The 26,577-nt window shown below is 36.1% G+C and overlaps 1 protein-coding gene across 1 annotated transcript in view; it reads left to right on the forward strand.

The window, feature by feature from the left end:
• Positions 1-26,250, forward strand: part of IMMP2L (inner mitochondrial membrane peptidase subunit 2) — a 929,241-nt gene extending 902,991 nt beyond the window's left edge. Inside the window, exon 8 of the mRNA XM_064487436.1 lies at positions 25,731-26,250. Within this exon, the coding sequence (XP_064343506.1) occupies positions 25,731-25,840 (110 nt within the window). The 3' untranslated portion in view covers positions 25,841-26,250. The remainder of the gene's footprint in view (positions 1-25,730) is intronic.
• Positions 26,251-26,577: the final 327 nt, after the last annotated feature.

The raw sequence follows: 26,577 nt of genomic DNA on the forward strand, positions 1-26,577 counted from the left end.
TTACCACCTATTCCTTGATGCTGAGAAATTAAGTTGGGAGTTTTGTAACTTAAAATTTAATAGCTGAACTTTGAATATTTCAGGACTTAATCCACATTTCACTGTACGACAAATTCTTATAGGTACAGATCTAACACCTTTTATTCCATTGAGGTGTCTATATTTCTCCTTATTCCCTTTGTCATCACTCAGGCTCATTCCTACCATAACACTGTTTTGTTTTTGTTATTGTTTTTGTTTAAGGAAATGATTAACTGTTTACAGTTATATTTCACAGAATGGAGTCAGAGCTACTTATATGGGCAAGAATCAGTTGGGTACTTATCAAATGCAAAAAAAGCAGACTCCGAATCGCTGAAGTTGATGACCAGAAATCTGCATTTTTTTAATAAGCACACAGACAATTCTGATTAACACTGAAGTTTGAAAACAACTCTTCTAGTGTCACCTTTGCCTTATACTTTTGAGGATTTAGGTCATTCCACTTTTTAAGCAATATTCTGCCTCCTGGGCTCATTTTCATTCAGAATATAATGATTAAACAACTTCTGTAGTATGAGAATACAGTTACTCATAATGTGGCTACAAGGCCCTGCAGATCTGCCCTCAGCCCTTCTTTCTAAACCCACCCTTTACTAACATCAGCCGTGCTCTAGCTGCCACCGTCTTCCATAGTCTTCATTGTGTCAAGCTCTTCCCTAGCCCACAGGTTCATGCCACGCCACGTCTAATGCCTAGAAGGCTCTTCCCCATACTCTTTGCCTAGATAACTATTTTTCATTCTTCATATCTCAGCTCAAATATCTTTTTCATAAAGAGACTTTCCCTAACCAAAGTTAATTCAGTCTCACCTAATAGTCTTCTTTTATAGATCCCAGTACCTTTCTACCAAGGAACTTATCACAATTTATTACTATACATTTGCCTGTATTTTGATGATACGTATTTCTCTTGCCATTCCAAGTTGCATCAGAATGAGGACCGTATCTTTTTACTTCACCAGTGTGTATCATCTCCTAGCAAAGTGCCTGACACAGAGGAGCTATCTAATAAACACTTGAAAGAATAAGCAACGTAAGTAAAGAGTAATTACTTTCACACACATGAAGACATTGGAATAAGAACACTGCATAAATTAAATAGTATGTAACAAGTTAATATATAATCAATTATATACAAGTCATAAAATGGTTTAAGAATTCAGAGGGCAAAGAGATGAATGTGCCCTGAAGTGGTCAGGGAAGACAGAGTAGGTGAAATGGAACTTTAGCTGGGCCCCAGAGAGTAATTAAAATAGGGAAAGAGGAGGTCAAAAGCAGGTCTCACAGACAAAAGTTCAGAGGCCAGAATCACAGAATGTTCAAGTTAAATTATCCCAAGATTTATTCCAATTCAGCATATTCTGCCTATAGATAAATGTGGTGAGAAATTTTTTTAATTTTGATTGATTCGCTTGTCCCTGGAGGATTGGTCCGCAGAAAAGCAATATTGTAAATTTCTCAGTGGTTTTATTGATTCCACTACCAATCCCTAGAAATAATAACTCTCTGGTATTCAAAGTATAAAGAGAGGTTAAGAGAGCATCAAAATTTGACCAGATATCCAAGCTAATATGAAACTTGGCAAAAATGATGTAAATATTGAAACAAACCACATCCAACTTATCAGAGAACTAAATTAGAACATGAAGTTGCTGATTCCTCTAATACAAACCAGGAATCTGCATGTCAGTCTCCCTTGAACTCAGTGTCCACTTTAATTTCTGCTCAAATTGTTTTCCCTTGTTTACAAATGCAAACCAAAAAAAAATTTTTTTAAGCATTTTCACCTAAATTCCTAGTCTCCTAAACAGTCTGAACTTGGAGAGATGCAAATATAAAATGATTTCTTTCCCTCTGTATTTTGCCAGACATATTTTGAAAGCTCCCCCTTCACACAACCCTGCTCTTACTTTGAGATTTTAAAAGAAGCCTCTTGACTTATATGTCCTTTTCTAAAGCTTCTACCATATTAGAGTAAGTAATTTGGTCTTGCCCAAACTTTGTAAACAAGCTGAACTCTGGGGGAAAAAAAAAACATATGAAATAACTGCTTTTAGGAATTAAACACTGTGATCTCTGAGCAGAGGAAAACAAATGAGGGGCACTTCAAACTTTCTGGCTGTTGGCCTGGAGGAACATTGTGGACTGCAGTACATGGAGGGGGAAGCCAAGCACAGCTTAGGGGTCTCACTGAGCTCAGGCAGAAATCAAGGTTTGAGTTTGCTAAGGCAGCTGCACTTTTCCAGGAAGAATACAGAGAGGGGTGAGAATTCAGAGAAAGCACTCTAGAAATCTCCATAGTGGGTTTTCTAGAGTCTGGTTTTCAATACAAAGCTGTCAAGCACAGGATGAAATTCCAAAAATCAAGCATAGAGCTAGTGGAGACCCGTAAAATAAATAATTCCCAGAGATCAAACTGGACTGGGAAGTATTCAAGTACCAATCAACAAGAGTGGAAACACTTTGTCCAATATTCAGGGCAGGTAGGAGAGACTTCAGAAAGTTTGCGCCTTAGAAGTAAGGCTAAGTTAGGTGCAAAGAATACACTAGATATATATGAAAAATCATTGGATGAGCAAACTAGATTATGCACTGATGAAAAAAATCAGTAACTGTGATGACATAGCAATAAAAAGTATTCAAAGTGAAACAGAGAGAAAGTGACTAAAAAAAAAATGAACAAAGCACAGTGACTTATGGGACAATTTGAAGTGGTCTGACAGATGTGTAATTTAAATGACAATAGGGGAAATCAGCAGAAAAAGTTACGTGAAGAAATAATGTTCAAAGATTTTCCATATTTGATGAAAACTACAAACCCATAGATCTAAGAAATTCAATGAATCAAAAGCAAGAAGAAAATGAAGTATGAAGTAACCACACCAAGGCATGCATAATCAAAAAGAGAAAATCTTAAAAGCAATCACAGAAAAAAAGACATAGTCAATACATATGAAAAAGACAAGAATGACTAGAGCCTTCTTCAAAAACGCTATCCATGAGAAATATAATTTTCTTAAAGTGCAAAAAAAATTATTATTCCAGATTTTATACTCAGCAAAAAAAAGATAAAAATGTTATTTTCAGACAAATAAAAGGTGAAAAAAGTGTTAGTGACAAATATGTACAATAAGAAATGTAAAGATAGTTTTCAGGCAGAAGAAAAATGGTACCAAATGACAGCTCTGATTGGCATAAAGCATGAAGAGCTTCTGAAACGATAATTTTGTGTGTAAATATAAATTACATCTTATCCACATTATAAAGTTTCTTTAAAAGATACATGATGAAGGAATAACAACATATTACAGGATTATTACATGTGTAAAAATAAAATGTATTACAACAACACCATAAAGAATGGAAAGGGAATTAGGAGTAAACTGTCTAAAGTTCTTATACTATAGATGAAGAGGTATCATTACTTTGAGGGCAACTCTAATAAGATAAAGAAACTTACTGTAAATTCTACAACAACCAATAAAAACAAAACAAAGAGCTATGACTTATACTTCAGTAATACATATAAAATGAAAGGCAAAAAACAGGAATGAAGGAACAACAATTACAACAACAAAATGGTACAAGTAGAAAATAAATATTACTTTGCACTTAAACTCAGTAATATCAAATGTTATGTTAAATACATATGAACCAAACAAATTAAAAGGTAAAAATTATTAGACTGAATAAAAATCAAAATATATGTCTATCAGAAATGCTCTTTAAATACAGACAAATATAGATTAAAAGTAAAAAGATTAACAAATATAACTATAAAAATGCTAATCATAAAGAAGCTAGGAGTGATTACATTAATAACAGACAAAGTAGATTTCAGGACAAGAAATTTACCATGGATAAAGAAGGATATTTCTTGGTAATAAAAGAGGCATTTCATTAAGCAGACATAATATTATACATATGTTTGTCTATTTTTGAATGGTGACTTCAACACTCCGCTCAGGAATTATTATAAATAGTAATTTAAAAAATTAATGACACTAGAAAACTACTAGAGCTCATCAATGAATTCAGTAAAGTTGCAGGACACAAAATTAATATACAGAAATATGTTGCATTTCTACACACTAAAAATGAAATATCAGAAAAAGAAATTAGGGAAACAATTCTATTTACTAACACATCAAAAAGAATAAAATACTTAGGAATAAACCAAATGAGGCAAAAGACTTATATTCTGAAAACTGTAAGATGCTGATGAAAGAAATTGAAGATGACACAAACAGATGGAAGATACACCGTGTTCTTGGATTGGAAGAATCCACATTGGCCATACTACCCAAGGCAATCTACAGATTCAGTGAAATCCCTATCAAGATACCAATGGCATTTTTCACAGAACTAGAACAAAAAAAATTTTAATTTGTATGGAAACACCAAAGACCCTGAACAACCAAAACAATCTTGAGAAAGAAGAATGCAGCTGGAGGAATCCTGCTTCCTGACTTCAAACTATACTACGAAGCACAGTAATCAAAACAGTAGGGTACTGTCACAAAAACAAATACATAGATCAATGGAGTAGGATAGAAAATCCAGAAATAAACCCATGCACTTATGGTCATTTAATCCATGACAAAGTGGCAAGAATATACAATGGACAAAGAGTCTCTTTAATAAGTAGTGCTGGGAAAACTACACAACTACATGTAAAAAAAAAATGAAATTAGAACATTCTCTAACACCATATACAAAAATAAACTCAAAATGGATTAAAGACCTAAATGCAAGACCAGATACTATAAAATTCCTAGAGGAAAACACAGGCAGAACACTCTTTGACATAAATCACAGCAATATTTTTTTTTTTGGATCTGTCTGCTAGAGTAATGGAAATAAAAGCAAAAATAAACAAATAGGACCTAATTAAACTTAAAAGCTTTTGCACAGCTAAGGATATCATTGACAAAATGAAACGACAACCTACAGAATGGGAAAAAATATTTGCAAATGATGCAAATGACAAGAGACTAATTTCCAAAATATACAAACAGCTCATACAGCTTAATATCAAAAAAACAAGCAACCAAATCAAAAAATGGGCAAAGGACCTAAATAGACATTTCTCCAAAGAAGACATACAGATGGCCAACAGGCACAAGAAAAGATGCCCGGTTTCACTAATTATTAGAGAAATGAAAATCAAAACTACAATAAGGTATCACCTCACACCAGTCAGAATGGCCATCATTAAAAAGTCTATAAATACTAAATGCTGTGGAGGGTAGGAGGAAAAAGTAATCCTCCTCTGCTGTTGGTGGGAATGTAAACTGGTTAAGCCACTATGGAGGGCAGTATGGAGAGTCATTAAAAAAACTAAAAATACAATTACCATATGATCTAGCAATCCCACTCCTGGGTATATATATCTGGAGAAATCTCTAATTCTAAAAGATACAAGATACATGCATCCCAATATTCACAGTAGCACTATTTGCAATAGCCAAGACATGGAAGCAACCTAAATGTCCATTGACAAATGAACAGATAAAGAAGATGTGGTATATATGTATACACAATGGAATATTACTTAGTCATAAAAATGAATGAAATAATGCTGTTTGCAGCAACATGGATGAATCTAGAGATTATCATACTAAGTGAAGGAAGTCAAAGACAATCATCTGATATCAAATATCATATATTATATGTGGAATCTTAAAAAAAGGATACAAATTAACTTATTTATAAACCAGAAACAGTCACAGACATAGATAACAAACTTATGGTTACCAAAGTGGAAAGGGGAAGGAGGGATACATTAGGAGTTTGGGATTAAAATATACATACTACTTTATATAAAATAGATAAACAACAAGGTCCTACTGTACAGCACAGGGAACTATATTCAATATCCTGTAATAACCTATAATGGAAAGGAATCTAAAAAAGAATATCTATATATGTGTGTATGTATATACGGATAGATATAGATAGATAACTGAATCTCTTTGTTGTACACCAGAAACTAACACAATGTTGTTAAATCAACTATATTTCAATTTAAAAAAAAGACTCAATATTATTAAGATTCAGCTTTCCCAGTTAAAATGACAATAGTTCTATGGGAATTTACAAGCTGATATTTATATACAAGCTGATATATATGTATGTATATACACACACACACTATATATATGTTACGTGTGTATATCTAGACAAAGAATTCTCACAACAATCTAATTTAAAAATTGGCAAAAGATTTTAGCAGGTGCTCACATGAAAATATCTGAATGAGCAATAAGAGCCTGAAAAGGTGCTCAACGTCATTACTCACTTGAGAAATGCAAATTAAAGTCACTGAGATAATCAAATGTAAAAGATTAAAGCTATCAAGTGTTGCTAAGAATGTGGAGTTACTGGAACTTTTCATACATTGCTGGGGGCAATATAAAATGGCACATCATTTTGAAAAACATTGTGACAGCTTCTTATAAAAAATTACCCATATACCTAATACACAGTGTTGCTACTGCAGTCCATCTACACAGATCGAGGAAAGCATTGTTCACACAAAGACTCATATGTGAATGTCTATGACAACTTTATTCATAATAGCTCCAAGATGGAAATATAAATATCCATGAATAGGTAAATAATTAAACAAATTGTAATATATTTATACAATGGAATACTGCTCAGCAACAGAAAGGAATGAATACAGGCAACACTGATAAGGCTGAAAAACATGCTGCGCAAAAGGACACAAAAAAACATACTATTTGGCTTCATTGATACAAAGTCCTCGAATAGAGAAAGCTAGTCTAAATTGATAGAAAGCAAATCAGAGGTTGCCTAAGACCTAGTGGAGAACACAAAGGAACTTTTGGGGGATGGAAATATTCTACATCTTGAATGTGGTTGTGATCACACAGGTGATGATTATATTTATCAAAACTCATCAAACTATACATTTTCACTGGTGCGTTTTATTGTATGCATGTAAAATTTACCTCCATAAAAGTTGAATTTTTTTAGCTTCTTACAAAGCTTAGGGTTGAGAGTCTACCAGATCACCCCAGCATCCTCCTTCTAGATCATTGCATCCTTCCTCTTTAACCAATGTTTCCCTAATTTTGTCTTCTGGTTGTAGGCTAGATGGCATGGAGTGAGGGTCTCAGAAAAATCCATTTGCCCCCTAATCAACCTGGAAGAAATATAGGGCAGAAACCTTGTGTTTTCTGTCAAATATGGACATACTTCTCTCTTAGTACTTGGTTTGGGACTTCACTTAAAATTCTGAGTCCCTCACTCCTCTCACAAAAAAAAAAAAAAAAAGAAAAGAAAAAAAATTCTATTCAACATCATCTTACATATTTTAGGAAACACATTTTCTAAAACTGAATTCTGTCTTGTTGAGGAACCTGTTCCAATCATGACCAAGAGGAGGAACCTTAATAATTAGGAGGTATAATCGGACATCCCTATAATGGCAGCTGCTGGTCCAGTAGCTTGTCTAAAATGGATAAATCAAGCTGATCTGAGCAAGTTCAGTAAATCTGGCTAGTTAGAGGAGCTGAAGGAATCTGTAAGCTTTCTAGGTAAATCACCTACTCTTGGGTAGCATAGTATGGTAAATCCTGATGAAAAGGAGAATCAGATGGTCACTGATGAGTGGAACCCACCTAGAGAACCAGGGTCTGGACAGCCTTAAGGGAAGAAAAGGCCAGCGTCAGCATGGCTATCTGGAATGGAGAGTTTGTACAGTCTGAGTCATCTCAAACATGTTTTATAGAGGAATTAAAACAGAGCTCAAGGTAGTCTTTTGCAAGCATAAAAGACACTTGATTTCTTTTAAAAGTGGATGTCAATTAAAGTAAACAGTATTATTTAAACTACTTATTAATAAGTAAAAATGACACTCTAAGAGAAGAGGCACCATGTTGATACTGTAGTTTTGTGCCCTTCCTGCTACAGGACCAGGTCTGTCATGAGCATTCAAACTCACGCTCAGGAGTTTTCCAAAATCTGGATATAACAATAAGAGATGAAGTCAAAATGACTTAGCCCACATGTAATGGAGAACTATGAAGGGTTTGATAGAAGTTAAGGTTTTAAAAATTTTAGAAAAATTTAATTAGTAGTAAGGTGGATTAAAAGGGGGGGAAACCGGAACAAGGGAGACAAATAGGAAGCTACTACAATACTTTAAGCAAAAAGGAAGAGTCTCTCCACTAACATGACCCTTAAAAATTTGAGAAAGTCTCCCACAGAACTGTTTGGGGACCAAGTAGAGGCACATATTTTATTTTAGTTACAGGCAAGGGCTGCACCCTGAATGCTGCTAAAGGACCCATTTTCCTCCCACTTTGAAGAGGAATGTTCACAGGAATCCTAGACAAAGACAAATAGGGACCTATGAGTAACTCTGAAAAGCTAAAAACCGACACTCTTTTCACTAGTATTTTAGAATATGTTTAATATTTATTTAGTGGTAGCAGTGAGAAAAAAGGTTTTTATTAATAAAAGCTGTAGACCTCAATTTAAATTTGAAATAAGGAATTTATCATATGCATTGAATGTAACATAGCATTTAGAGTATTTGAATTGTCATCAAATTGCAATTTTCCAAACCAGAGATCTTCTTAGGGGACTTAAAAAAGATATTTAAATTAGTTAATAAAATAAAGTACTCATTCCTAATAAACACCACACCTCATGCATTATTCAGCTTCAAATTTTTAGCTGTCTGCAGCCGTCAAGTAGTCGGCCTCAGGCTTGGTGGGTGTGCTGTGGTTCTATGGTACATCCTGCATGGAGAGCCACACAAATACTCCTTAAAGAACATTTCGCAACAGTGAGTGTCATTGTTTGCCTTGTTTGTTCACTCAAAGGCAGTAACCTTGTTAGGAGTGAGATCTGTCATCTGTGGAAATCTGAGTTTATTGACAGCATTTCTAACTTACTTCTCCGATGTTTTTGATACATGTCATAAAACAGCAGTTGGATCACATCATGGGTCCAACTGGCCCACCTTTGAGAGTTCTTCAGGCCCACTGTGTGCTGGGGAATATAATTCTCAGAGGGAAAAGAAGTTACAAGTGCTTAGGCTTATGAGGTCTTTCTTATTAGTGGTTTTTTTTCTTTTAAATTTATGTTCTTGTTTGGTTTTTGCATGCTCTGTTGCTGCTTCTCTGCCCTGGAAAGTCACTCTACTCTCTGAAGGATAACAGAACTGGGTACAGTTGACAAAAAAGGACGCATCATCAAAATTGCTTAAATAAGACTAGTCCTTGAGAAAGGACTTCCAGCTCCCCTAGGATCTACACTAGTTTCTCAGACACTGACGTCAGTTGGAATCACCTGGATAGACTGTTAGAACCCAAATTCCTGAACCTTTTCCCCAGAGCTTTTGATTCACTTAAGTCTGAAGTTGAGCTGGAGAGTTTGCATTTTAACAAGTTCCCAGGTGATTTTAATGTTGCTGGCGTGGGACCACCCTTTGAGAAACACTCACTAACCAACTCATTGGGGCCAGAGATGCCAAAAAGAATTTGGGGTCAAAATCCTGGATATTTCTAAGTGGTTTTTTGTTTGGTTGGTTGGTTTGGGTTTGGTTTTGGCCTGGCTTTCTACTTTGTAATTCTTTCATAAACCTGCAGTGGTTGTAGGATGCTGAGGGAAGAATTATGTAAAAGTTCCAAATACTTCTATGTATTTTTCAGCCTTGGGCATATGATCAACAGTAAGCAGTGTAGGTCTGTTGCTCCCCCTGTAATAATCATGATTATTATTATTAGCATTATTCCATAGCTTCTGAGATGATGTTTGCAACTAGTTGTTTTACTGTTTTGTTTCTTGTTTGTTTTTTCTTGTGTCAGGAAGCTAAATCAGTATCCCCCTTAAGCTCCATGGAAGATCTGAGTGAAAATGGCCAAGCCTCAGTGCCCTTCCTTGAGTATAAGGAGCCGTCATCAAAATGCATTTTGAACTACCTTGTGTACAATTTATACTGCAACAGCTGTCTTCATCAGCTATTATCTAAATGAAAAAAATAGGAATTGAATGATATTAATATATTAAAAAGTGTAGAGGAAATGAGTCCAAGAAAAATAATTTCTGCCCACAATTATTCACAATGTAAACCAAGGGAAAAAAAACTATTTAGGAAAAGTAGGTAGATTTGAACAATCAGATTCAGAAGGCAAATGACAAGTAGGTAAAAATGCAAATTCTGGAAAGATTAAAAATGTAAAGATTTTAAGGAAAATATAGGGAAGTAAAGTAAATGAACAAGTTCCTGTGCTGACAAGTTTACTAGATATACAGGATGCTTGAAGTATGTTAAATACAATATAGCTTTATCACTCTCAGATCAATCTGTTACAGATTAGATTTTTCAAATTAATAAAGGGGTAAAAGCAGGCAGGATGGATTCAGGTAAAGAATGGAAAGAGGAATTTTTTACCTTAATCAAAATAGCCAATCTTGAACGATGGAAATCTAAGTAGTGTAAACCTTAAGTGACACATTTTGTTTTACTCAGCTGGGACAAGAAAAGGATGATTTGCAGAGATTCAGCCGTACCCTAGAGTTAAGTTTAGAATAACCAAGGTCTGACTTTTGTACCCCTACATTTCTACCCACTAAGAATTAGTGATTTTAATTATAATTTTGAGGTACAGTAAAACTTTCACTAAGAAAGACTTCCTTCTAGGGGATCTGACGGTGGATCTGTTTTCTTGAATTTTACTAAATTTAAATGAATATTAAACTTAGAAAAATATTTTGGAAAGATCTTTCTATAACCAGAAGATTGTGTTTAATCCATCACTAACCAGACAGGAAGGACATAGAAAGTGGTTGAGAGAGAAATGACTGAGGTCAGACTTTGACGAAGCTCAGGCGCTACCTCTTTGCTAACATTTTAACTGAAGCCTCAATTTTTACATTTCTCAAAACAAAGCTAATGATAGTTCCAATTTCATAAGTTTGTCGTAAGATTTAAATTAGTTAATTTTCAAAATTCTTATGCTGCAAGTACATGTGAGAGGTCAATAAAGATCAGCTGTTTTATTACTACTAGTAGTTGTTGTCATAATAATATAATTGTGCTTAATGGGTGTTAGTTTTCCAGAGTTGCCATAACAAATTACCGTAAACTCAGTGGCTTAAGACACACTGATTTATAATCTTATGGTTTAATTTTACCAAGTAGAAAAACAGACGTGAGTAGAAGTCTAACATAAGTTTCAGTGGGCTAAACTGAAGGTGTTGGCAGAGCTGCCTTCCTTCTAGGGGATCTGACGGTGGATCTGTTTTCTTGAATTTTCCAGCATCTAGAAGTCACTCGCATCTTTGCTCCTAGGCATTTACAAAGCCAATCACTTGTATCTCTTGACCATTCCTCCCTAGTCACAGCTCCCTCAGACTCTCTTCTTCTGCCTCCCTCTTCCATTTATAAAGACCCTTGGGATTTCACTGTGCCCACCAGGAAAATCCATCTTATACTACCTTAACCTAATCACATCTGCAAAATCCCTTTTGTCTATAAAAGTAGCATATTCACAGGCTCCAGGAATTAGGATACAGGTATCTGTGGGGCCATTATTCTGCCTACAACAATAAGTTACTCATCTAGCATTCTAGTTCAAGTGCCATCAAAACAAACAGAGTAGAAATATAATTATCTAGGCCACTTATATTTCAAATACAGCCACAGCAGCTCATTCTAGCCATCTTTTAAAAAAAATCTGCTTTAGGGTATGAGCTACTTTTAGCAAACATTTACACAGCCCAAACTTAATTACAATCTCTCTACTTACATTTTATAATATGAGGATTTTTTAAAGCAATATATTCTGTCAAAAATGCAAATTTAACCATAAATACCAAGATAAATATTGCAAGGAATTACTAAATATCTTCTCTTGCTTATAAACCTCAATAAAGATATTCTGATTTTAGAAATATTAACTCATTAATCCCATTCACTCTGGATTTATAGAATGAGAAAATGAGAACATTCTAAGGCCTTGTATTTTGATCGCAGTTTCATTTGGCATATAGAGAGAAAAAACAGATTCTTATGTTTCATGTTTTTCCTATTTGTATATTATTTTTCTAAATACAGAAATTTATCTGTAAGATACAGAAAAACCACCAAGTAGAAAAACTTAGGAGAGTTCATCAAACATTACATAAATATGAAATAACTATTCAAAGATGGTCAGGTGCTATTACATGAAAAGTATAATTTGTCCTTGTAACCTGATTACACAAATACATTCTTCTAATTAAGGTAGATTGATGAAATCTAAGTGTTTAGGATGACTACTCAGAAAAAAAAGTGGTATTTAATTACTTCAACACATAACAGCTTCTATAGTTCTTTGTACTATTGATTTCTCTTTATGTGAAAAATTGCTCATGAATAACTCATGAAAAAACAGCACCATTCAGAAATATGATAGCAGGTTATATACGGTAAAAAAAAAAATTCAGCAATTTACTCAAAGGAAAGTTATTTTATTACTATTTATTTCATAATAATTCTTGGTACTGGACAAAAACAAAACAGAAGCATACTCTTCTGGCTCTTGACAAATGCTTAGTTTTATTTCTAGATTTGCAAAAAATAGACAGATGAGTATTTGAAATTATCCATAATTAAATGATAATTCATAATCACTCACCATTAAGTAAAACATATGTTAATTAGAGAGTCTAAAACTAATTGCAGGCTGTCAAATGCATATGTGTAATAAAAATTAATTTTCATAGTAGTCTATAATTATATATTTCACAATAGACTAATGGATTTTCAGGAGCCATCACATTGTGCAGTGCTCACTTTTACTAAACAACATGATTAATAATTTAGAAAGAGCTGTTTTCTTTATTTATGCTATCAAAAATGAATTAAAACCAAATAAAGTTCTGGTTCAGGAAACCAGAATCAATATATATTAACAGTTTAAAGGAAAAAGAAAGATCAGAGTAATTCTTTGTCAGGATGATTTTTTTTTTTTTAATTTTTCAGTGTGTAGTATTAAAGGATTGAATTTTGATGCAAGGCACATGGGTTTTGTTGGTTGAAGTAATAAATAATCACTTTTAGAAGTAGTTGCCCAAAAGACTATGAAAAACTAATTCTTGACTACCTCTTTTTATCATTCTGAACAGAACTAATTCAAGTGAAGAGGGGGGAAATGTAGAAGAACCAAGGAAACTTCAGCACACTCAGACTGTAGATCTCTTTGGCATGGGTTTCTTTAGTCTTACATCAGATTCTGAAAGACTTTCCACTCCATGGGCCATATCTACACTAAGTCAGCCCAGCAGGCCATGGGATGCAAAATTGATCATGACAAACTCAATCTACAGTCAGTATTTGCAATCTACGTGGATGCCCATAGCTCTACTGATGATGCAGTAATCCATGTTACTTTATAAAACCACAAACAGCTGTGAAAACAATCTTGGGTTTTCAATATCCTTGTCATTTTTGTCCTATAACACCATTAGAATAATAACAAAAGAATAATCAGGCAGCCCACACATCATAAATTTTTAGGATTTTGCCTTTAGCCGAAATGACAGAAGTCAGAGGCCATCGTTCACAAATCAACATTTATTTGGCGCTTACTAAGTTCCAGAACCTGGGCAAGGCACTTTCACTTACTATTTCATCTTATCACTTATGTCATTCAGGCTATAAAGTGCAAAACCTAGGTTGTTTTGCAGGTTAAACACATCAATATTTCTGTTTTATGGGGGAAAAATTCAAATAATTTTGTAATTTTTTTGGATTCTTTCGTTATTCAAATAATCCTTCTTCATCCTGCTCTTTATTTTGTATAAATAAAAAGTCTGTGATTCACCTAAGATTACCTAAAATTCTAAAACCATTTTTGGTTGATATTTATACTTCTTTTATTGGCTTTAACTGCTAATTATTAACATTTTTTCTTTAAGAATAAAAATCAGGTGTTAGAATAAAACCATCAGTTCCTTTGGTTCTGATACATTGGTTCTGAAAATACATCAGCATTTCTTTAATGTAATGATGAATAAGAAATATTAGGTATTTTCTGACACAAGAAGGGGAGGAGAGAGAAAAACAGAGGAGAGAATGATGTTTCTCAGCCACACTTAGGGCTAGTTGACTTCTTAAAAAGAGAGGAGGCGGGGATAACAAAGCTATTTTGTGAGACTAAGGCCATGAGCTGGGCTTGATAGACACTTGTGAAGGCAGAAGACATTCGGGGTATGTTTTACAGTTAATTAAATTCTATTTGTCATCATATTGTCCCCCTGAGTTATTTAAGTTTTTTAGTATCTGTAGTAAAACTGCCACCTTTCCTCACTTTCTAACATGAACTAGCCCTTTCTCCAAATTATCTGGGAGCAACTGAATTGTCCTTGGTGTTCCTACCCCCACAGAACAAGAGTCACTTCAAAATAGGAATAAGGTCCTGAAAACGCACATTATGAAAATAGCCCATGGTACCCTACTGGACTGAAAAAGCATGTCAGGTCCTTGTTGATAGGTCTGAGAATTACAGTTACGTCATTAACAAGGACTTCAAACTGCAGGGAAGGGATCAGCTGTCATGATGGCTCCCCCTGTAGGGCAATAACTCATTAGAATGAGGACTGTGCTTCCACTCGGCCTTGACAGGCTGTCTTCAGGTGCCAACTCAAGACTCCCTCTCTTGTTTATCATTATCAGCAAAAGTATCTGATAGTTTTTTTCTCCTTGAGTGGATATGTAAACTAACAGGAGAGTATAGCCTGTCAAAATGACACTGTACACTGATTCCTCTTATCTAGATGTCTTTGGGAGGACAGCTTATCTCAAATTTACAAAAGAAGGAACTCAGTATCAGTGTTTCTTCATCAATAAATGACAATGGCAGGCCTGGTTTAGAACTAATTGCCTATTTCCAGAGCAACAATTAAAATGTAATGCAAAGCATCTACCCACTATAAACTGATGAGAAACTATCTTTGCTTTTGAATAAATAAAGGCACATTATTTAGAAGGGATAAAAATAAAAAACATCATTGCTTTTACAAAAGCATAAAAATGTACATAATTTTAAGTTAAGATTTTAAAAGTGACCATAAAACTAAAGACTAAAGTATAAATTTGTAGTGTCTATATTCAGACAAGACATTTACAATATGTGGACTACAAACAACATAAAGATGCATGTTACACAATAGGGGAACATTTTTACTAATACAATAGGATTTACCATTAATCAACAGGGAAATGCACACTAAAAGAAAAGACCGAAGTTGTTGCTTTGGTACCTATCTGTCAATTTCTGAGTTAAACAAAAGAGGAAGCAATTAACGAGCAGCCAAGTACATGGTTTATACCCCTAAACATCAACCCTAGTCACCATCTGAGTCATATCCAAGGTCAGATTGGCAAACAAGACTTAAAGATCTTACCAGGCACTATATTTTACTAATAATTTCAAGGATACAGATAATCAAAAGATTGAGAGCAGAAAGATCCCTAGGCATCAAGAACAGTTCCCCAGTTTTTCTCTTCACAAACATGAGCTTTTGGCTCACAATAACAGATTAAAAAGACATCTCTGAAAGTACAGTCCGTGGGGTTACTTCATATAGCAGAAGGAGACTGTAACTGTGAAACACCTCCATTTAGTACCCTAGAGACTTATAGCACTTTCGCGGCATTCTCCAGGAAGCCAGACCTCATCGATCCTAAGTTTATTAAATAATCCATTAGCTAGGAAATAGTACTCAGACCCACCAAGTAGGGCCCCTGCCCAGGACAGGTCCCTCAGAGGACTCTGTGCTTTACAGCCCCTTCATCGACTAAGTCCCCCCTCAATCTCTGGGGCTGTCTGGAGTAGGCCATTGGGGCAGGGTGCCCTAATCTCAAACCCTGTCTTGCATGGATTCTGACCACCAGAAGCACCTACCTCAAAATGTTCTGTCTCACTTTGATGGCTGGGACTGGCTGAGACCAGCAGTACTATCTCATCAAGATGCCTTTGGCCAGGAACAGAACCTGTTTGGGTCCCTTTGCTAGAAATGCCTTCCACAAAGGCTTCCAAGTCCCCTCCAGTGGCTGGGACTGCCAGAGCCTGTGGTTTCCTGCAGGTAGAGTGCCCCAAGAGCCATTATTTCCACTTTTTCTCTTCAGAGCTCTCTCTGATCCTTTAAGCTACATGTGGGGTTGACCAGGGACCCTGAGCAGCTCTCAGATTTATGTTTTCAGTGTTGTTCCACAGTCCAAGGACTAGGTCCCAGTTCCACGAGGGCAGCCTTACAAGCAGATTGCTTCCACAGAACAGCGTATTTCTTTCATTACATCTCATGAAATTTGGCTTCTAGAGCTGTGTTTACACACTGATTCTATGTGACTCTCATGCCAGATACAGGAAAAGTACACGACTATGGATTTCTGAGAGTCCACCTCTGACCCCTGGCTTAAGCTGCTTGCCTAGAGGCCCACGTGTCAGCTCTCACCTGTGCATGTCCTGACTGTGGTGCTGCCTATGGGCTTCAGAACCCAAGAGTGTTAGGGGTGGTGGTCGGCATCCTTTACCCTTTGTACCCTAGTGCTGGCACCCAGTGGAATCACCCCACGCCTTCTGCAGGTATATACCACATGTCTAGCAGTCCCTCAAGGTGGCCACATCCATCTCTTCCAAGGATTTTTCAATCACTACTTTGCACCACTAACGGGCCATTACAATTAATGCCCTCACTTGCCTTCAATTGATGTGGAGAGAACATGCTCTCCCAGGTCAGTCTGAAGCAAATGACAAACATTCCTTTCACAAACAGGATCTTTTTTTTGCTGTACCCATGACCTTATGCCTATTATTCTCTGGTGTTGGTGAGTAGAAAACAGAGACATGGTCAAGTGTTGAATGAGATCACATCATAGGAATGAAATAATTATGGCCTGAGGAGTTCAAAACAACACATGGTTGGAATATGTGTTCTTCTATATTTATGCCATAAAATTCCAAACAGTAAATTCAACAGGTCCAGGAAATAAATTACTGTTCACATTTTCCTGCACAGTCTACGAAAGTCTTACATTTATGGTTGACAGCAAAGCAGTCACAACCTTAGAACAGTCGAGCGCTGCGTATATTCATGGGAACATGATGGCTACCATAGCACTCTGCATAATGATATAGCCAGAATAATAAAGAGATGGTATTAGGGAACTGTAGAACCAAGAAGATCCATATCATTTCAGTACAAATAAGGTTTAAGATCCATGACATTCTGAGGAATAACAGTATCACTACCTTTTTACTGGGTGGAAAATAGGAAATTAGGAAGGACACATTTGACAAGGAAGAACACGAAGAATATGGTTCCTGGATCTGAACAAAAGGAGATGCTGCCTGGACAACATGAAGGATCATCATGTGGTCTGATCAGAAAATAAATACTTAAGTACCACTTCTCTGTTCATTACTCCACATTCCATCAATATATCACTATACCCATGAGAATTAACTTTGTTATACATTGTTTAATCAAATTATTTATACAGACAGGGCTCCCATACACCCCCTCCCCCCGGAAAACACTTGCCCAGGGCTTCACATGCTCTAGAGGCAGCCCTTCAAGGAGCATCCTTTTAGAAATACTAAGTATATACAGTCTCTTCCTCTTGGGTAGCACTATTACTGTGTACATCCTAAGTTTCAGGTGACAAGGAGATTTGATGGGGTCACCTTCCTTTTCTTTCTCTCAGGGTATTACCCCTGAATGGAATGTGAATAAATCACAGGCCAGCTGTTTTAAGTCTTTTAGTTAAAAAAAAAAAAACCAAAAAAACCCTTAAAAGACTGTCAGTGTTTGAATTCCAGCGCCACTTTGTACTGGCTGCATGACCTCCGTTATTTAACCATTTGGTGCTTCAGTTTAGTTATTACACATAAAGCATTCATCTGCTTCACAAATATTTACTGATCACCTACCATAAACCTCATAATCTTCTAGGTTGTGGAGATGCATCAGTGACAAAAACAAAGACCCCTGTCCTCATGAAAGTTCTTAGGAACTCCCTCCTACCATCACGGATTTCTTCCTATATGCTTTGAAATCTTTTTCATCTTTTAAAAAAAATTCCCGTCTTGAAATAAAAATATCTTAGATGAAAGGTACAGTTAAACATGTACCAGCCCAAAACCTAACTATTAGTAAACGTCCACAAAGCTTAATTGACAACTAAAAACAAAAAAATGAGACACCAGTTAAGTTCTGTTGGTTTGGAGCTATGTGCTGGTAAGCTGGTTAAACAAAACAAAAAAATGTATGTGTAGGGTTTGCAGATTGCTGTGGTGTAAATACTTTCTTCATCACCATTTTTAAGCTACCAACAGTAGCTTTCAACCAACTTGTATAATTCCTGAATTTTAACAAACAGCTGGACAGCAGGTCCAAGCTGGTTTCGGCACACACACTGGGCTGGGGAAGAGTGGGCAGTAGGATCAAAGGTAAGCAGATGCAGAGGGGCAGGGGTGGGGCGGGTATAGCTCAGTGGTAGAGTGCATGCTTACTTAGCATGCTGAAGGTCCTGGGTTCAAACCCAGTACCTTCATTTTTAAAAAATTAAAAATAATAAATAAATAAACCTAATTACCTCTCCCCCTTCTGCCAAAAAAAAAAAAAAAAAAAAGTTAAGCAGACAGACCGCAGAACTGGCAGTAATGCAGAAGCAACATCAAGGAAACTTTGTCCTATGTACAACTACACACAGGTTAGGTCATGGTCCCCACCATAGCTTTGCACTCCACACACCGATGAGTTTTTATACTTACTAATAACAGCACTCCATGTTATTTAAAAAAAATAATAATAAATGTGAGGGTATCAGCTGACCTTAGCCTTCATGAGAATAGTAATTAACCCAGCTACTGAAACAATTTTATGCTACTTTAAAAGAAGTAATATTCACTCAACTTTAAGAAGGTAATAGTCCTGATGTATTCAGCACTAGTGAGAGTATGTCTGATATATTTTGATGACTTTGGATGTCATCTTCACACACAGACACACACAAACATACACATATAACTACGTGCCAGGAGCTGTCATAAGAATGAAGGTGAGGTCCTTTATGTCATAAATGTTTCTCAACCACCTAGAAGACTGTGTAATATGTGGTAGGTGCTCACTAAATATTTGTTGAATAATGAATAAATGAATGCCTTACATGTAATAACTAAAACTGAGGCACAGCTGTCCAAAGTTATAGAACTACGAAGGAGTGGAGCTGGAATTCAACCATAGGCAGGCAGTCTCTTAATGGGTTGTTTGTAAAACTAAAGACTGGCAAGAGCAAGAGAAACAAGAGTGCGAACTTCCAGGAAATTAGCTGGCATGCAGAATGACTGCTAGACTTGGAACTATTCAGTCTGGAAGAGACAAAAGTCAAATTGGACATTTTTTGACCTAGTAAAATATTAACCATTTTGAAAACATTGCTGAGCACCTGAGGTTAGAAGAGAGGTGAGAAGGAATCTAAAGTGACAGATCGGAAGTAAGGCAGAATTTCTGTTAAAAATAAGGGCAAGTTTCTGGAAAGTACAGCTGTTCAGTAACACCAGCAGAACAGATAGGAAATAAGGGAATCCACCTCTTCCTGGTTTGTTCACCGAAAGTATTCAAGCAGAAGACAAAGAAGAGATCTCTTCATGAAGTGGGAAGTTGGGCTTATGGCCACTAGGATTTTCCCAGTTTCAAAATCCCTTGTTTTAAATAGAAACAGGAATTCAATAAATATGTTTTATTAAAGCATCTTCGCCATGTTATATACCACCAAAGCATAAGTTGGCTTAAATATTTGAGGATATTTGGATATATTTGCCTGGTTTGAAACTGTCCTGGTTTTTAGTCAAAATGAAGACTGAGAAAAATAGATACAGACAAAAACCGAAGAGAAAAATGTCTGCAAATCAATCCCACCGACAGTCTCCAAAACATCACATATTCAATAGCAGTTAAATTTTTATTCTAGATAATTTTTCAGGAAGGGCAAAAATTGAATAAGAAATGTTTTTAATAGGTCATGTATTCATTAATATGTCTCTGAAGTATGGAAATTAGAAAAAGTTTCTTACAAAGATCAAGGGGTAATATCTCATGGCAGCAGGTCACGGCTTACATGAGTTTCTTATTTCTCTGTGGATTTCCCTTTGGAAGGATGCATTCAGTAATAAGCTATCATGTGGTCACTATGCATAAAGTTACTGGAAATGATTCATTATAATCTCATCATTACCTTTATGGAAACGGCCATACAATAAATATTAAGAATATTTTATGGAGAAACTTGGAGTATTTTAGATCATCAGAATCTACACTAGTGATTTGTTATTGACTTTTGGATGTGCTTTCGTACCATCGTACTATTAGGACCAGGACATACGCATCCTTGCGCAAATTAGAAAAAGATTCCTGTCTGACAAACCGACTAAAAAACACAGCTCTTCCTGCGTCTGCCTTCCCCCTTTCCTCTTCCCAGGGTCATAACTTGGCAAACAGAGCTTGAGGTAGATTCTCATGCCTCAGCCAGGCACCCTTATAAGGACATGATCTCAACAGGTATTGGTGGAAGCCTAGGTAGATTTTTAACCATAGAATGGTTCTGACTCTGAAGAATATATTTAAAAGTTTAAAGGAAAAACAGCCTAGTGCATGCAATTCATTAACTATCCTACACTCACTACCACTACCCCACCCCATCCCCCTGCCCGCACCAAACAAATGCAACAACCCAGAAGCAGTGAATCTCCAACTAATTATTTCTTCCCTCACATTCTCAAAACCTAGCACTTCTCATAATTGGTTAAAAATCTAAAATAGGCCAGATGCAAATCACTCTTGCTCAAGATTAAGCCTACTTTTTCCCTTTTGATTCCAAGGGCTGGCTTGCTCCTCTGGAGCTGAGGTATTCCAAATTTACCACATGGCTTTACCACTGATTTTTGCTTTTTTCAAACCTCAGTTTTTGGCCTTTCCTTGATCTTGCATACTACAGAACGTCAAGATATTGTTTTGACTCCCCCACTTTTCCGACCTTAACCTTCCTTCACACTCCTGATAATTAATAAACTAGTTAATTTTTCAACTATTATCATTAAGCAGCTACCATATGCTTGATACTAGACTAATTGTTGAGAATACAAAAATGATTACGATACATTGCTTACAGTATCCAGCAGGGCACTCCTGAAAATAAACATTCAAAAATAATCTTATAAGTGTGAAAAACTGAAGTAACCAATTATCCAGAAACTGAGACTCAAAGAGAATTAGGTCACCTGCTAAAGTGACAGACCTGAGGACCCAGGTCTCCTAGCTCTATCTAATCTAATGCTGTAAACAGGACATTGTGATAATGCAGTTCTTTTCACTTGACTTATTTGTTAATTGATTCCTTTATTTATTCAAAAGTGTGCTCACGAACAGAACTATATTAGTTATTGCAGCAAGAAAACTAAGATGAAGATACAGACTGAACTCAGAATTTACAAATAGGCAAAAAGAGAACAAGAAAAAAAGGAAATGAATATAATATGCCTTGACTTGTATAAAGTTAGTGGCTCAGATTAAATGCCATAAATTCCCTATACCTTTGCTTATATTTTCTGACATTCACAGCATACTATTTACAAGGGTTTCTAATTGACAGATACGAAAGGTCATGTAGAGCAGCTAAATTTGCACATACATTGTATTTCTTATTTTGACATTGTTAAAGTATGTTCTTTTTATGTACCTTGGAGACAGAGGAACATTTTGTGCATTTTGTAATTTTAAAAATAATTCCATTTAAAAGTAATAAAATGGATCAAGATATTTCTCCATAGTTTAGTTCTGACAAGGAACACATTAACTTGAATGACTACTTTAGCTCATGGCCTTTACCTGTTTGTCTGCTCAACCACGCCAGAACTAGAGAGGTTATGCCCAATCATCTCCCCCTGCGTATCCCCAGAACCCATTAGTCAATCACTAAATTAAGTGGAACTTCTTTTGAAACCACTCCCCTCTCCTTCAACCACCACAGCACTTATGATAACACCTAGACCGTGACAACTGCTTTCTAAAATACCTTTCTGCCCCTGGCCTTGACCTTCTCCAATTCCTCCACTATATATTGCTATAAGAGTGACTTTTATCCAAAACAAATCTCCAAGGCTTAAATCTTTTCATTGGTTTCAATTTCCTACAAAAACCAGTTAAACCTCTTGTATATGTGCCTCCTGACTTGACTTCTGCCTGTTTTTCCAACTTAATCTCCCCTATTGCCTCTTTGAACTCTTAATTTGCAGCCATACAGATCTACTTGAATTTCTTCTAAATATTTCATCTTTCAGAACACATGCCCTTTCACATTCTGTTCTTTTTGCTTAGAATGACCTTCACTTTGCTCACCTGACACAAATCCATTTTTCTTCACCCTATCTTGAATTATACCATTATTGGTAGTATCTCAAAAAAAAATCACTTTTTTTGTTGCCATATTTTCCTTCCCTGCTGGTCTATGAGATTGTGAAGAAACGTAACTTGTTCTTCTTTGTATTCTTCTGTTTTAGTGTAATATCTGACATAGACCATTCAAAAAATGGTGGTTGAATTCAACACACTGATATGGAGGTTTCCAAGGATGACTGGATTTTTTGTTTTTTTAAGAGTCCAAGCATTTGGAAAACTGTATCCGAGCTAGAAAAGAAGTAGGTTGTTCTGAGTTGTCTTTTGACAACCTGACACAACTGCTACTACTTGTATTCAAGTCTGGGCAATTTATTTCACAGAATCCCCTTCTGTGTGGTTTCATGTTGGCGTTTGCCAATAAGAGGAAATCACAAATTTGGAAAGCATCAGTGAAGCAGAAGCCATTATTCTTAGGAGACCATGGGAATCAAATATGGCGACCTCATTCACTGTGGTACTTAATTAGATCTCTTCATGAGCTCCCACTTTGAGACTTCACGTGCATAATTTCTTGAACATTCTGCAAGATTTTTCACTCACACCAGTGCTTCAGAATGAGATGACTAGTGAGAGTTTTTCTGTCCTCTAGCTGCAGCCTTCCAGACAAATCTCTACCAACTACACATAAATTTGTATAAATTTTAATCCCCATATTAAACCATTTATTCCTGTAATACCTGTAGTGGCTCAGTTTTCCTGAGCAAACAGACTTATATAGATTTTGGTACTAAAAGTGGGTCCAGGGGAACGGAATCTGAAAGATGGAAATCTAGAATTGATACTATAATGTGATTAGATTTTAAAGCATTAATAACCTCTTGTCAGTGGTAAATAGGATATAGATGACAATATACAGTTATAAAATAGTTTTTTACATTATCGCCTGGAGTCATGTGGAGGCAGGTGCCTATAGCTTTGAGTGACCAAGGACCTACTTAAAGAAGAATCATGATAATATGGAACCTAAGGACAGGTTGGGGGGAGGGGAGATTGTTGACTATTTTAACTACACTAGAACTTTAGGAAAAAAGTAGATGATGAGGTCAAAGCTTTAAATTCCCATCTCAAATCCTGAGTAAGGAACATGAAATATCTGTGGCTACTCTGAAAGATTACCTACTGCTTTTAGTTGCAGGTTTGATATTTTTGAAAACCAAATTCAAAGTCTAATACTGCCAGTAACTGAATTAAAATATGAATCAAATCCAAAACTTCTCAGGGTTTCTTACAATATGCCTATGATGTTGATTGGGAAAGAATGTAACGTTAAGGATTGATACAGATATTTGGATAGATTCCAATGAAGCTGTGGACCTTGAACCCCCCAATTCCATCTAATAGGAACTTCCTCTGTCTGAGAAGATTCACCCTTTCTCATTAAAAAAACCCCTATAGCCTTGTGAGAGAATGCTAATTCTAACAACCCACTCAAACACCTCTCATTGATTCTAAACCTGTAACTGGACTCAAACCTTGAAAAAAAATACTAAGTCTCACTCTGGAGAATATACAACACACAGCAAAAATATTGCAATATTTTGACAGTTTACATCAGTGGAAACTGGGGAAATATCTTTGAGAATGGACTCTAAGGATATTAGAACAGAGAGGGAGAAATATACTATTTAATACAGCTGTGTTTATATATATATGAACTACTGACAAGTGATTTTGGATTCAGTGTGTTACCCTGAACAATAGAGAATAATCATGACAGTATGTTTAGTTGACTATAACTGGGCCCCTGCTGTGGTCAAAATGAACTGAAGGCATTATCCAAAGGCTTACGGAGATAAGCATGGATTTATTGTGTTCCATTGCTTACATCCACTTATTCCCCTAAGTTTTTCAGAAATACAGTGATAAGGGGAAAACAAGCAATCTTGAAAGACTCTTTTAATTAGCTCATCTTTGCAAGTCAGGAATGACAGTGGGAGAGACTGCCTATGGAACAGACTCCCAGAAAACATTGGGGATGGTGGGATTCTGAAGTGGCAGGAGCCACAGGAAGCATTTAATTGCTACTGGAACTTAATTACCAGGGTCAAAGTAGGCATGTTTGCCATAATGGGTAGCAGGGACATGAAGAGATGTAGACACGTATAGATCTTTGTGGCTAAATAATTATATCCCAAGGACTAATAGAGATTGACAGAGTACTACATTAAATCTACTTGTATAAGCAAAAACCTTTAGGAATGGCAAGTAGAGACCTGACTTGCATCAGTACAGTAGTCATGGTCCTTATTTATTTTCCAGACTTGAGTGATTTGCAGACTCAGGGCACCTTAAATGAAGAGGATGCTTAACTCCCTTGAGGAAGGCTACAGCTACACTGCCAAAATTGTATATTATAAATTATCCATTAGACTTTTCCAAAAGAACCTATAGCTGTTTACCAGGATATTTATGTTTTAGGAACGAAATAACCAAACATCTTGGGGGTTACTGAACACTAGGTTTGAGCTAACACAAATTCTTGGGGACACAAAATAGCACACTGATCTACTTTTCAGAAAGGGAGCTTATGAGAGCCAGGTGATTAATGCTGTTTAACCATCTACAGAGGGTCCCTCAAGCCAAAGTGTGGTTACGTTCCTACTTCTAAAACGTAGAGCTAGAAAAGATACACGCAGCAACATGGCACCCACTTAACAAAGCTGATCTGGCTATATCGACATATATCTGGCTATATGACTTCTTGCATGGATGGGGCAGTGATTTGTTCTTACTGGAAGAGATACAAGCTGGATTTAACTTTGTCTTCCCTGCTCAAAAGTTATCTGCTGGTTTAGAGATCTTGGTTTCCAATAAAATATGACTTTACAAAGAGATAAAATAATGGCTCCATTAAACTAAAAGCTGAGAATGCCATCTGGCCACTTCAAGTTTCTTATACTATGGAATTAACAGAAAAAAAAAAAAGTGGTGACTCTAGTTAGTGACTGGTGCAGTTGGGTTGCTAATACACAATGGTGGCAGAAAGAAGTACATCAATATGTTAGGCAGACTTTTAAGATAGTCTTAGTGATCTCTGCCATTTGATATTTATGTCCTGTGCAGTGTATTCATTTTGAGTGTGGAATGAATATAGTGACATGCTTTCAACCAACAGGATACAGCAATGGATTCAGTTGTCATGTTGTTTCATTGTTAGGTTATGAAATATTGTGACTTCTATCTTATGAGACTCTATTGCCTTCTCAGCCTGCATAGTTTGGGGGAGCAAGCTGCCGTGTTTGCTTGGAAAGGAGCTGATGGAAGTCTCTGGCCAAGAGTCAGTAACGAATCGAGGCCCTCAGTCCAACAGCCTGTAACAAATTGAATCTTAACAACAACCATATGAGTTTGGAAATGGATCGTTCACCAGTTGAGCCTTGAGATAACTATTTCCAGTCAACATTTCTAGTACAGCCTATGAGATACCCCAAAAGCAAAGTATCCAGCTAAGCCATTACCAGATTCCTAATCTACAGAAACAATGGGGTCATAACTTTGTGCTGTTTTAAATTGCTAGGTTTTGTGGTAATTTGTTACACAGCAACAGATAATCAACACCCGTAGAATTCAGGAGATTCCCTAGGGCACCTCTTAATATTCCTGTGACGAAACTGAGTAGAAAACTACAAATTAAGCAGGACTGGCACAGAACTCTGGAATAAAGGTCTGGATCACCAATCATGCTAAGACCCACAAACAACTGAGGTACTATATGAGAAGAGAGGGGACATGGCATGAGGAGTAGACAAAGATATAATACCACTCTATGCCCACGTGACCACAATGCAGAAATAAGAATTCTTACAGTGATACATATCTCCTTGCATATACACACACATTTGCATTATATCACTTACATATGTTAACATTTTATATAATATAGTTATAACACATATTATGATATAATTATGCTGAACAGAAGAATGATGTAGTTATTATATTGATTTGAAACTTTAAAAGGACCATATGAGTGCCTGGCTGACAAAATACTGGGCTGGATTGTGCCACGTCATCTTGGTTAAGCTTAGAACTATGACTAACCAAGTTTGTGACT

Source organism: Camelus dromedarius, chromosome 7, assembly GCF_036321535.1.
Source record: "Camelus dromedarius isolate mCamDro1 chromosome 7, mCamDro1.pat, whole genome shotgun sequence".
In the NCBI taxonomy this organism is placed as follows: domain Eukaryota; kingdom Metazoa; phylum Chordata; class Mammalia; order Artiodactyla; family Camelidae; genus Camelus; species Camelus dromedarius.